General features: G+C 37.4%; 1 protein-coding gene across 8 annotated transcripts in view; it reads right to left on the minus strand.

Annotated features, from left to right (window-relative positions):
* The window catches only part of unm_hu7910 (un-named hu7910), a 64809-nt gene that overhangs the window by 33819 nt on the left and 16134 nt on the right, over positions 1–14856 (minus strand). For 3 of the 8 annotated variants that reach the window (XM_068222742.2, XM_073907372.1, XM_009303520.5), the window contains 3 exons: positions 13273–13344; positions 6551–6640; positions 5534–5572 (listed from right to left, as the gene is read on the minus strand). In XM_068222742.2, coding sequence (XP_068078843.1) covers positions 5534–5572; positions 6551–6640; positions 13273–13344 — 201 coding nt within the window. Of the gene's footprint in view, positions 1–5533; positions 5573–6550; positions 6641–13272; positions 13413–14856 lie in introns of all 8 variants that reach the window. The other 5 variants (XM_021478003.2, XM_073907374.1, XM_073907373.1 and 2 more) reach the window with 3 other exon arrangements.

The raw sequence follows: 14856 nt of genomic DNA on the forward strand, positions 1-14856 counted from the left end.
CGTATGCTACGGCGCTGACACATAGCCCGTCGCCGTGGCCGTCACTGACGTGCACCTCTCAAAAAATGTAACTACACGTCGCAACGACGCGTAGCGTAAGCTCTGTGATTGGTGTGGCTTGGTAGCGCTGACGAGTCTAGGTGGGACCGAGAGCCGCGTGAATGGCGCGAGCGATTGTTTACAGGTGGGGAGTCCCGTGAAGGAGCTCCGGATGGAAAGTTTTGTTTTGTGTTTACCTCATAGTTAAAGTTGTTGCACGTCCGCCGGTTCCTGCCTCAAAATGAGCGAGTTTAAGCCACTTGTACATCCCGGAAGTGTTCAGGAAAAGCAAAAAAGCCGCGAAGAAACTCGACACAGAGAACCATTAACACCTCACTGCCCACTAGCGTTTCAGAAGTGTTAATGCAGACCAACAGAGACAGCGCGCAGAAGTATAAATGCACAGCCACCCGCGTTGCCTACGCCGTGGGTTACGCCGGTCACCTGACGCAGAAGTATAAATCAGGCTTTAGGGTTCACCAGATGTGAAACTTACTAGCAAAGGTGATTAAGTGCATGCATCTTGGGGTTAAGAAGAATGCTGCAGCCAAAATTTTCAACACAGAGCCTTGCTTACTTCTGACTGACTGGCCTTATCCAACAATCGGGAGGAAATCTGCTCCAGCCAAAGAGTTCTAAAATCTTGCAAATGTGCCAGCATGCAGCTCTACAGATATCTGTTAAAAAGGGACCAAGTGCTATATAAAATAATAATAATAAAAATTTTTTTTTAAATAATCGCAGAACACGAACAGGACACAGCAAAGAAGTGGCAGCACTTGCAAGTTCCCTGCTAGGTTTTAAAATGGTGTTAAAATGAGTGGTTGGAACCTTGGGCACATAGCCGAGCCAGGGTCTCCAGATAACATAACTGGCCCAAATTTCAGGCAAGATTTGTTGACTGAAAATGCCTCCAGGTCCCCGACTCGCTTAATAGAAGCCAGTGTGACCATCAAAGCTGTCCTAATCAAATAAACTCTTAAATATACTGAGTTTAGTGGTAAAAATGGATTTCTCTGCAGTCATGAGAAGACTACAGAGAAATCCCAAGTGGGCATGAGAGGTGGATGGGTACATTTTTAGCCGCCTCACAACTGAGGAATCAGTTTACCAGGTTATGCCTTCTAGGGTGCCACCACCTGGAGCAATATAGACTTTCAATGCAGAGTGACTCTGCTCCAGCTCTTCCTAAAGGAAGGAAAACACAACACTGGTCCGGGAGTGATCTTATGGAGTTTCTTGGGAGAAACAAACCCTTCAACGAATAGATTCTGCTACTACAGGCTGTAGGCATAACTCTTTGAGGGTGATCTAGCCTGAGCAACTGTCTCAGTAGATCACCCAAGTTTTTCCACGTCTGTTTATGGTTTCAGATATCTGGGTGCTGATCCACCCCTGAGAAAGCGAGTCCATCCTTAGAAAAATGTGCCAGGGAGGGCCATCGCAAGGAGTGTGAGTTCTGAAACCCAGGTCTAGTTGAGCCGAAGTGGCGCAACAGAAGACAGAATCATTGGAACAATCGCTGATGCATCACCAGTGCAACCCAGGATGGGGAGTGCTTTCTTTGGAAGACGGGCCCTCACTTCTTTCTCAGGATCTCACTGGGGGGTTGGAGGCATGAGAGAATGGAGTCTGAGCTATGGCAGGGTACATCGAGTTTGTGAGCTGAAAGGCGGTGCGTCCCAGACATGCAGCAGTCCTGTAATTTCACTCTCCACTTGGGTGATAGCTTTAACACAGGGCCACCCCACAGTCAAGGAAGGTGAGAGTGGGGGCTCGAGAACCAAGTGGAGAAAAACACCCTCCTGTATGAACTCTTTATTTACCACCGGGAAGAGAGGGACAGGAGACTTGCTTCATATCACACCCCTCTATTGGGTCCGGCTGCTGAGTTGGAGGACCACCTCCAAACCAACTACCAAATCTACATGGAAAAGCATAGTTATCATGTCCAGGGTCCCGGTCCTTGGTCCAGAGAGAGTGGCAGACTCACACTTCCCTCTGAACATGACAGCTCAACAAGTGCAAGACGTGATCTTAACTGAGCAACAGTCATGCCCTTGCAGTGACTCTTTATGCGCATCCAGTAAAACACCCAGGAACGGCTGAATGCTTGGCTGAATGCTTTGTCACCCTACTCGATGCAGCCACTGAAACTCTAGGTCTCAGCTTTTTGCTATATACTCAACTGGTGTAGGACCTTCTCTGCCAATTCATAGGCATTCATTGGCCTATTTTTTTTACTTTTCAGAGTGATTGGTCATCTGGCAAATCCCTGCAATGATTTTAACAATGTTGGAGTTCCCAACCTGAAAGGGAATTACGGCTAATGCTGCACTTGAAAATCCCATATAACAAGGGTTGACTACAAAGTCAGTCGAGTGTTTAAAATAAATCCTTTTATGAGATGGTTCAATGGTTACTTGATTACATGATTATTTGTCACGCTGAATTAATGAAGCCCTTAAAATGAGTTTCCTATATCACTTTATGGGGTTTTGGAGTTTCTGTGTGTGTCTTATGAAGAAGATTTAGTAATGATCACACAACTGTTTTGCCCTGACAAGATATGCATGACAACTGCAGCTTTGCTAAAATCTCATTAGCACTTTAATTAAGATTAATCACACAGCCTTGGTATATGCTGTTACCAAAAACAAATTCCTTTCAGTGTGTACACAGACAAAACAACAAAAAATAACAGGAAAAATGTTGATTCCTTAAAATTGCGCGCACACACACACACACACACACACACACACGTAGATATTACCCACTAAGGATGTCACAATACTTATAAAAATCTAAACAAATTGATACGACCTTCGAGGTTCGATAGACATGGAAACTTCATTCTTTTTTGGGCGTTCTCCCCATTTCTTATCTTGGGTTCTCCCCATTTCTTTAATTACTCTATGAACTGGCTCTTTGCATGTACTCACCGCCCACTTTATTAGGTACACCTTACTAGTACTGGGTCGGACCCCCATTTGCCTTCAGAACTGCCTTAAACCTTTGTACCATAGATTCAACAAGCAACAGGAAATATTCATCAGAAATTTTGGTCCATATTGACATAATAGCATCACGCAGTTGTGGATTTTTTAACTGCACATCCATGATGCAAATCACCCGTTCCACCACATCCTAAAGACGCTCTACTGGATTTAGTTCTGGTGACTGTGGAGGCCATTTGAGTCCAGTGAACTCATTGTCATGTTCAAGAAATCAGTCTGAGATGATTCACGCTTTATGACATAGTGTGTTATTCTGCTGGAAGTAGCCATCAAAAGATGGGTACACTGTGGTCATAAAGAGATAGACATGGTAAGCAACAATTCTCGGGTACTGTAGGCTGTGGTGTTGAGAAGATGCTTGATTGGTACTAATGGGCCCAAAGCGTAAAAAGAAAATATCCCCATTATATCCCTATGCCATTAAACCACCACCAGCAGCCTGAACTGTTGATAAAAGGCAGGATAGATCCATGCTGTCATGTCATTGACACCAAATTCTGACTCTACCATCCAAACGTCGCAGCAGAAATCAAGACTCAGACCAGGCAACATTTTCCAATCTTCTATTGTCCAATTTTGGTAAGAATTGTAGCCTCAGTTTCCTGTTCTTAGTTGACAGGAGTGGCACCCAGTGTAGTCTTCTGCTGCTGTAGCCCATTCACCTCAAGAATGGACGTGTTGTGCATTTACAGATGCTCTTCTGCATACCTTGATTGTAACGAGTGGTTATTTGAGTTACTGAACCACTCTGATCATTCTCCTCTGACCTCTGGCATCAACAAGGCATTTGCGCCCACAGAACTGCTGCTCACTGGATATTTTCTCTGTTTCGTACCATTCTCTGTAAACCCTAGAGATGGTTGTGTGTGAAAATCCCAGTAGATCAGCAGTTTCTGAAACACTCCGACTAGCCCCGTTTTAAGTCACTTAAATCACCTTTCTTCTTCATTCTGATGTTTGGTTTGTCCTACGGCAGATCGTCTTAACCATGTCTACGTGCCTTAATGCATTGAGTTGCTACCATGTGATTGGCTGATTAGAAATTTGCATTAATGAGCAGTTGGACAGGTGTACCTACTAAAGTGTCCGGTAAGTGTATGTCCATGGGCTGAAACATAGCTCCCCACGAGTAAATGTCCCATCAGGGAGAGCTAAAGTTAGGGACACTTTCATGTAAATGTGAAAGTGATGTGTACCGCATGTCAGCAAGTGAGCTCACATGGGACCAGAAGCCCATGGCACTATTCCTCTTTAAACCAATTTTATAAGCTTTTGTTATTTAAACATTGAACCTCAAAGTGAAAAGAGAACTTCCGAGGGATATTTAAGAAGTGCTTTATTTGAACAGGAGAATAAAAGTTAGTCTTGCTTCTCAACAAAAGAATCTTGCTTCTCAACAAAAAAAGCTAAATAACGATGAATACTTGTGTCAATGTACCTGACTTGTGTATTCAATATTGTATTCATTTTTTGCATGTAATTGTATATTTTTTTATTTGACCAGCCAATTAGAATATTATCACACGATTGAATGGACGTTATCAGTGGTTATCAGCAGATAAATATAGGCCAGTAGGGGGCTTCTGCATCTACTAGTAGGCTCAGAGGGCTGTTATCATCCATCCACATAGGCTATCACACTAACTGTACAAAAAAAAAAAAATACTAATACTACTAATACTTCCCTTCTTAGACTTTACAGACCTGAAACTTGCTTATAGCACTTATTCATTGTTGCTCTTGGTTGTGTAAATTGCTTCCTTGTCCTCATTTGTAAGTCGCTTTGGATAAAAGCGTCTGCTAAATGACTAAATGTAAATGTAAATGTAATCAGCTTTAGATCACATACGGCTGCGGCAGGAAATTAACAAAAGTTATTAAGTTTTATTTCTTAAATTTCCTATTAATTGTGTTTTATTAACGTCTACCCCAACCGTCACAGTAATGTAAAAACTGAACAGCCTTCTGAGCCTACCATCTGAGCCTTCTGAGCCTACCATCTGAGCCTTCTGAGCCTACCAATCTGAGCCTACCATCTGAGCCTTCTGAGCCTACTAATTGAATGCGATAATGCCCATTCAATTGAGTTATAACTTTCAAAGTGGGTAATTTAAAAATCTCCTATTTTTAGATTTTAGATTTTTTATATTTTATACTAAACATTTCATATACCAAATCATATCGAACTGGTGACCCTAAAACCAAACACAAACTGTAAACAATCTGTATTGTTGCACCCCTAACACACACACAAACATCCACACTCAAATATTATTTAAAATGTCATATAGGTTTTGTAACAACATCAGTGTGACAAAAATTCTTTACAGTATTATTTTCATTATATCAAATAACAAAAATGAAACCCATAACTGACATTTTAAAAACTGATTTTCGCAATTAAAACATGCTAGGAAAAGCTTAACTAAATCTTATTAACTGTGCTACACCAGAACTCCAGAACACATGCTAAGTACCTCCTTCTCTTTTTAACCCAACTTCTTTAACTCTCTCATCTGCACAGAAAGAGAAAAAAATGTCAATTATAAAAAGCACTTCGGTTTAGATGCAAAATAAGCAAATGTCGCACTTAACAAATTAGAGAAAACATGCTCAGAACAACAAACCTTTACAGTTGATTAATACATTTTTGTGTACAAACAACCATTAGCAGAATCCTAAATGATAAATCTAAACTGAAGAACCAAAAACCAAAAGAAAACTTGTTAGCGGTTTAAAAGGTTCCGTTACATAATATTAGTGCATGTATTGCTGACATGAACAAATAATGAACAATACATTACAGTGTTTGTTAATCTTTGTTAACATTAATTAACTAAAAATGTTTATTAGTTTTTGTTAACTCACGGTGCATTAACTAATGGTAAAGGGATAGTTCACCCCAAAATGAAAATTGACTCACTATTTACTCACCCTCCAAACCTTTATAAGTTTCTTTCTGCCACTGAAGACAAATATAGATATTTTAAAGAAACCTTTAACCATTGACTTCCATACTGGGACAAACAAATACTAAAGAGGTCAGTGGTTCTTTTGTGTTCGACAGAAAAAAGAAACTCATAAAGGTCTAAAACAAGTAATAGGTGAGTAAATGATGACAGCATTTTCACTTTCGGGTGAACTATCCCTTTGACAAACACAACTTTGGATTTACTAATGCATTAGTAACTGTTGAACCATGATTAATTAATTGCGTACAAGTATTGTTTAATCTTAGTTCACGTTAATACATGCATTAACTATTTCAAAACTAATTTTAACCACTGCACTCTAGTCTCATGAATCCATTTCAGTCAAGTTTCTTCAAAGACCTCAAACAGCACACCAGTGGACACCTTCCACCATGCCATACACAAATGCTACAACCTCAAACTTATTGCACCTTTCTCAGTGCAAGCAAACACTAAGTACAATCCAAAAGCACAAAGACAAATCAATGTCCATGCTATAGCCATTAAAAAAACAATCTTTACAGGTCAGCTTGGAATGGGCTGCTTGGATACTGTCTCCTTCCAATGTGACATTTTTTCTTATAGTTTTTTCCTTGGCGACGGTAGCATTCTCTAAAGGGGAGAAATCATAATAAATAGAAAAACCCATTTGCATATACACAGACAACCATTCAATGTGATATAAGGCTGTTATAATCAACTATTTTAAATACACCAGAAGCATGTTTCACTTATAAGTAGGGGCGTCAACCCAGGCTCATTCTAAAAAATGTACCCCTACACTGAAGAGTGCCAAATAAGTCCCAGGAGCTATGTTTTTACAGGTTTTGCTTTCACAAATGCACCAGAGAGCACTATCCACTGACTGACTGACCAACCGACCGATCTCCCAACCCACCCCCTTCCCTAAACCCAACTGATACTGTTTTAAAAAGCACTGATTGACCACCACCTACCAACTTCTCTAGACCCAACTGAAAGTGTTTTGAAAGGCAATCAAGAAAAAGAAAAGCCCTAATCTTTTTTTTTTTACCACGTTTTCATGTTTTACCATATTCTCACCCTGTTATTTATTGTTTATTTTATTTTTTGTCTTACATGCTTTCTGGAACGGTCTTGACCGGACTCGAACCCAATAGCTTAGTCAACTCTCTGCGTTTATACAGAGGTAAGCAGTCATACGTACTTCTGGCTACATAAATCGCAATCTCCAGGAATCTATATAGGGTTCCATTTACAGAATAAGCCTATGTTGTTAGAATTAGCATGGACAGGAGGGACATGTGCCCACCAATATCCACCGACTATTGAACTGTCGCCACCAATAATTTAATTCACATAATAAAATAAATAAGGTAAAATAAAATTTACTCTGTCAACATTAACCTAGACATGCATAAACGGTTAAATCCCATATTCTACTCAAGTCCTTCCAACCCAAAACACATATGAACAATGTGCTTGGTTGTGTCTTCCAGTGCTGTCATGTGAGTGGCTGTAGCTACTTTCAGATGTATGCAGCGCCAAAACTGCAGGGGGATTTTACCTTGCAAGAATAAGGTGTGTGAAAAGGTTGACACACGTAAGTGTAGATGGTGGCAGCAAGAGATTCATAGGTCCCCAGATTCCCCACCAATATCAAAAGCAAAGGCCTTGCTTATGAGCATACCAAAAGCTAATTAAAATAAATAAATAAATACATAAATAAGTAAATAAATAAATAAAAAACTACAACATGGCTCACTAGAGTTTGTGTGTAAATAACGGCTTCCTTAATAATTCGCTAGCACATGTTGTATTTAATGTATGAATAGACTGATTTCACATGGCCGCCATTTTAAACAGTGAAATCGAGGCTGCGGAGGGAAGCAACTCTGAAGTATCACAGAGAAAGTCAAACAGGAATGTTGTGCATATTAACAGCAAAGAAAAAGTGACACAAATTTATCATTTCACCGCCTTCAGAGTGACCTGAAGGTCGGTTCTGAATGAATAGTGAAAATAAAAAAGGATATTGGACCCCATTTCCAGCCTAGTTAAGGCAAATGGCGCTAGTTAGCTAATGTTTTCTTTCCCAAACACATGTTTTAGATTCCATTTATCAAACTCAAGTTAATAAACTGATTCTTTCACTATGTTAGACTTGTCACAATACAAAATTTCGGTACTGAACCGTAAAAAAAAGTCCATTTCCCGTTAACATTTAAGCAATGTTGATGGCGTTCTTAAACACAGCTGATTTGCCATTGTGTTCAAGTGCTCAACAGAAATTACTGTTATTGGCCGTGCAAGTCATCAGTTCACCACACTTCACTGATGTTTACAGACTGCAAACACAGACGAGCGATCTGCTGATGAATCGACTGATCCTTATGACTCTAAAACATTCCAATGTTTGTCTATCTGTGTTTGCAACCTGTGAAGAGCGGTATACTGATGACCTTCGCAGCCAATTTCATTTAATTTATTTTAAACAGGTGAATATTGTGGCAAATCAGCGTTGTGGTGTGTACCTGCTGCCATGAACTGAAGCCTAGGAGGACACTTAAGAATATGACTCTTAAAGAGATTATAATGTTGTTTATTGCCTAATATGCTTTAAAATGTTTAAATTAAACTAAACTGAACTGAATTATATTAAATTGATGTTTGCACCACATCTGCATTTTGAAATCGCAGCAACAGCTGGAGGTTTGTAGTCCACACTATGTTATTGCAATGTTTACAGTGTTGATCCTACACTTCCGGGTTTCTTCCCACCAAAATCTTGCTTTCGTGTTTTAAAATGGCAGCTGCGTGAAATAAGGGTATTAACATTTAAATTTAAACTAAATGTAAAAAATAGGAACTCATGAGCTGTAATTATTATGTCATGACTTTACTTAGAGAGGCACATTACTATTAACTACTCATTAACTACTCATGAACTCCTGTGTTTAAACTGTTCATGTTGATGTAGACAGAACACTTTTCTATTTTTATGCAGTATAAGCGCACTAGACGGTAGGGCTGTGCAATTAATCGAAAATCCGGTTTCAATTTCGATTACGGCTTCTTACGATTGTGAAAAAACATTAATCGAGATAAACAATTACTCCATGTACCGCCTCCTTTCCAGTTCCACGTGAAAGTGACTGAAAGATGTGCTGTAATGTAACTTTTGCAGCATGGGATGCGCATCATTCATATTTTTAAAAAGCGCAAAAGAGCACGTGCTGTTGTGTGTGTGTGTGTGCGGGCTGCGTTTAGCCTCAGACAGGTATTGTGTGTGTGTTTGTGTGTCTGTGTTGCGCGTGGTCCATGCTTAGCCTCGGACAGCAGAGCACACGCACATCTAACGCCATCTTAATGCGAGCGCTTTAATGGTCAAATACATGCACGGTGTTTAGTGATTATTCATATTAATCCTAATTTGTGTAATAAACAAACAAGTTGAGAATCAAAAGACACGTGAAAGAGAAACCATATCGGAGCCGCACTATTCTTAGTGACAGCGTGCAATATTCCTGCTGCTGTTTTTATTATTAATCAAACAACAAAAGGACAAAATCCACTCACTGCTCTTGACTTAAAGACTTTTGTAGATAATTTTTTTTCTTTTTACAGTTTTTTGGTAAAAACAAAAGTGTACTTAGAGCTTAGTATGATTACTGTTGAACCACTGAAGTCACCGTCTATGGAGGATGAGGGAGCCCTCGAACTTTAAGTGAACTTTGGTGAACTTTTATCTAAAATACCCTAATTTGTGTTCTAAAGAAGAACAAAGGTCTCAGTGAAATGGGACGAAATGATGGTTGAGTAGTTACAGTGCCTTAAGAAAATTCTCATACTCTATGAAAACCTACAGTATAGCTTTTCTCACATTGCACCCTGGAAAATGTAATTAATTTTAGCTTATTTTAGCTGCATGTACACATTATAATCCTTATAATCATTAATGTAAAATATCATTTAAATACATTCCAAAGAATTAATCAAAATGAATAAGTAAAATGCCTTGTTTGGTAAAGCAAACTTGCTCTGTTGCAAGAAATCAACTTTTATAAAAAAAAAAACTCATGTGAATTAGTTTGAAGAAGTAGTAGTGCTTTTCTGTCCACTGGTTAAATGTTGTAAGACCAAAATTGTAAATAAATCTGTACAAGTTGTTTGAAATGTGGTTTGATTTCAGGCAGTTTGACAGATAAAACAACCATTTCAAAGTGGTATGATAATTTTCTATCAGCACTGTAATAAGCTAATATTCCTTTTATGGGTGAACAGATGAACAGATCGCTATAGAACTACAGTATTCATACCACATACCACAAGTTATTCTGGCCAGTATGTTTATCTTTTATCAAGCAAAAAAGTGCAGTTCATCCAGTTTTGAGCTTTAGATCACTACAAGGAATCTGCTGCTGTTTTGCAAAACTTGTTGCTGATGTTTGAAAATCAGTGTAAATGCTGAAGAGAAGAAAAGAGAATGGATTCTCTCATTATCATTGTTATCTTACTCAGAACAGATTTATTCTCATGTTGAATTTTTGTATTTAAATTTGTATTTAAAAATACTGAGTATCATTTGTATAAATTATCCACAGAAACGTGTGCCTTGCAGAGCTAAAAAATAGCTTACAGATCACAGTGCATTTCTTCCATGTGCATCTGTTAGAAGTCAGAAAGCACTCATTTGTTCTTGATCTGTCAATCATATTACATGATCATAACTCCTACGCTTGATGACATCGTGCATTAACAACTGTGAGAAACATTTCAACAGATGGTACATAAAGCCAAGAGATATGACCTAGAGAATATGTACTTGCTGCAGGTGCAGGTTGATCTTTACTCGAGATCCACCAGCAGTATTGTTTTTCACTAAAACAATTACTGCATTTAAAAAAGTTAGAAAGTAATTCTATTGTTGAAAAGGGTTAGATACTGTATATAGTAGTGTAAAGTGCAAAACTACATAGTTCTTTGTGAAAAAGTCTTTGCCCTCTAAACCTATTAACTGGTTGGGCCATTCTTAGCAGCAACAATGAATCGCAATGAATCAACTTACAAAGATTCTGTTACAGCAATGAGGAAGAATTTAGGCCTACTCATCGTTGCAGAATAGTTGTAATTCAGACACATTGGGGGGTTTTCAAGCATGAACTGCCTTTTTAAGGTCATGCCACAGCATCTCAATTAGATTCACATCAGGACTTTGACTAGACCGCTCCAAAGTCAATTTAAAATAGTACTTACTGTTGTGCTTTAAATCATTGTCCTGCTACATAACCTAAGTTTGCTTCAGCTTAAGGACACTAACAGATGGCGGGATAGTCTCCTTTAGGATATTTTTGAACACAGCAGAATTCATGATTCTAAACCTTTTTTTTTTTTTTTTTACACATGGCTATGTGGTTTTTGTATTTAGTTTTCCTTTAAAAACAAAAATCTAAAACAAAAGCAATCTGTTTCCTTGTGTTATCTTTGACTAATATTTAAATGTGCTTATTGATCTGAAACATTAAAGTCCCAATGAGCCGAAATCTGTGATCATTTTTTTTTGTATTGTGACAGAGACAGAATTTGAAATGAGTAAACAGTGGGCTTGGCTTGTTTTTTCTACCGCGGGCTAAATGGATGTAGTAAAGTAGGCGTTTTATTCAGAAAGATTAGGAAAGGGGTTTTAGAAGAGTTATTGCAGACTCCTGCTCACCATTTCTGTTTGTTGTCATGGGCATGGTTAAGTATATCAGCCACGCCCACTACCTCAAAATCCTGTACTTTGCATTATCAGATTAAAATTAATGATTACAAAGGCAAACAATTTTCTTTTCTAATGACATGCACAGATGAATTGTTCACCACAAAACTGGTAATGTGAGCTAGCAAGATCATATGGTTACTTTTAAATTAAAAATAAAAAAAATCATATTCCAAAGATTTGTACACCCAATTTAATATGTTGAGGAACAACACTGAATAACATTAATAAACTTGAATAATCAAAAGAAACATACACACATAAATATATATATTTTTTGTTTTTATTTTTTAACTTTTTTGAATTTAAATGCAAGTTTAAACTAAACTCTTATTTTACTTAGTATATATCAGTTTAATAAAACTCTTTTGTTTAAATGCAAAAAATAAATGAATAAAAATTTATACAAATAAACAAATAAATTGTTCACAGAGAAATGGTGAAAAATTAGGGCTGCACAATATATTGTTTTAGCATCAATATCGGGATGAGCACTTCCACAATAGTCAGAGTATATGAAATGTTGAGTTATGAATATAGTTGACCAAGAGTTCAGAACATTGTGAAGTTATTGCAAAGTTTAAACATATTAGAGTGAAACTGTATCATTTGCACGTTTTTAATCCCTGATAGAGTTCAAATTATTCGGAAACTTATAAGAATATAAGAATACTTTTATTGAATGATTTAAACAGTAAAGCCTTTTGCAGTGTTATTTTACATTGATTACTCACATTCTGTACTTTAAATACTATTTGACTGCCCTGAAAGCCATAAAATACTACTAGCCCACTACTGTCTTTGCTCTTTTGTATTTGTCTAAGCTTGTATTTTGTTTATTACATTTCATGCATAATTGGCTTCCCCACTGAATAACTCCAATAAATCCTTTCTAAATAGCAGTTTGTTTATCTGGTGAAATGATATATACATCATATGGCAATATTTATTGCAGAAAAATTAAATATCGCAATGTCCGATTTTTCCAATATCGTGCAGCCCTAATATATATATATAAAGGAATCCTCATTTATAATACTCTTATATATTAAGCAGTGTAAAAATAACAAATTTTTTATAAATATACAGAGAAAAAATTAAACCATCTGTAACAGTCTAGTACTGAAAAAGTTAAGCAATGACCTGACAGTGGAAAAACTAGTAGCTCACACTGTGCAATAGTGAGAACCTCACTGCGAAAAGCATATCAGGTCAATTGTAAATGTGTGCACAGTTACCATAGAATTTGTGTTTACCATAGAAAGCAGTAGCTGATTCATGCACAGCTTCACAAAGACAAGACTATTTAGATACATGGAAAATATCTGCTAACAACATCAAATGACAGGAAACCTCATATGCAGACACATTTGACTAAGTTCAGAGTACCAACATACTGTAGTGACACAGGAAAAGCGTGTTTAGCCCACTTCCTTAAGGCTGAAAGAAACAGAAACACAGTCTTGCACTAAAAAGCCACATAAAAAAAGTCAATTGCACTCACCCAACAAAACCTTAGCATCTTGTACATCAAAGTCTCCATCACCATCAGCATCATATACTCCTCCGAGAACATCTGAATTGAGCAAATAGAAAAGAAACAGTCTTTTGTAAAACCAAGTGAGTGGTGGCTCCAAAATGAAACTGCATTTGCAAACACCACTGCTTGTTTGTGGTTTTGTCAGTCATACGGGCACAGAGATCAGTGTCTGTTCACATTGCATGTAAATTCAGCGCATGTTCTTTGGCCACAGAATGTTAAGACTGCTATGCTGATACAGTATGTGTGGTATAGCTAACTTGCTATATTAGTACATGTGTGCTATGGTTAGCTTTGCTATATTAGCATATATCCTAAAAATAGATATAATGATGAGTATTTAAAATTTGTAAAATATATAATAGTTTCAACAGAGTAATTGTAATTTAGTATATTTTATTTTAATCTTAGCAAAAAACATTGTTTATTTTATTTTATTTTTTTTACAGTTAACGAATTAAACCCCATAGTATAGTACAGTACAGTACGTTTCTAACTGAATGGAGGCAATTCATTTGTTAAATTAAAATGTTTTATACTCCTCAATTAAACTTTAAACTGTACCGCATCAAAGATGCAATTATTTAGTTCATGTGTATGAGTCCTTCTTAAATTATTGTGTATTAGTAAAAAAAAACAAATGCTGCGTTAGAAAAAAAATGATCCACATCCACATTGGCGCTTTATCTAGCGATTCTGAAAAGCTCTAAGTCCACACTAGAAAATGTACATCATGTATATTTTTTATTCTATTTGGTGAATCTAGTTCGGGTGGATTTTTAAAAATTATATATTTTATCTAACTTCATTCATTCATTCATTTTCTTTTTGGCTGTCCGTTTATTAATGCGGGGTCACCAAATCGGAATGAACCGCCAACTTATCCAGAATAAGTTTTACGCAGTGGATGCCCTTCCAGCTGCAACCCATCTCTGGGAAACCATACACACTCATTCACACTCATACACTACGGACAGTTTAGCCTACCCAATTCACCTGTAACGCATGTCTTTGGACTGTGGGGGAAACCGAAGCACCCTGAGGAAACCCATGTGAACGCAGGGAGAACATACAAAATCCAACAGAAACGCCAACTAATCCAGCTGGGGCTCGAGCCAGCAACTTTCTTGCTGTCAGCACTACCTACTGCGCCACTGCATCGCCCATTTATTTAACTTTATTTATTCAATTTGTGTAAAACAATTTGATTAAATAATATGATTAAAGATGAAGACTTTTTTGTGCTAATTTGAAAACTGTTATAAAGAGTAAAATAAATAAATAAAAATAGAAAACGTGCATCATGCAACCAAAGACCAGGAGTTTCCAACTTTATTTCATATGAGAGTTACTTTTTAAAAACTGAAAGTGGCTGAGAGCTTCTCATGTTACTGTTACTAAATCTTTTCAATTGGTAAAATGCCATATATTACTGCTGGGCGATAAAATCAGTCTCAATATTTATTGACCAAACACCATTGTCAATATCAATCAAAAAACATTCGGTATGAAGTTTGGATATGTGGGCGGGGACGACTAGCCTTAAAG

The sequence above is a fragment of the Danio rerio genome, chromosome 7 (assembly GCF_049306965.1).
Source record: "Danio rerio strain Tuebingen ecotype United States chromosome 7, GRCz12tu, whole genome shotgun sequence".
Classification (NCBI taxonomy): domain Eukaryota; kingdom Metazoa; phylum Chordata; class Actinopteri; order Cypriniformes; family Danionidae; genus Danio; species Danio rerio.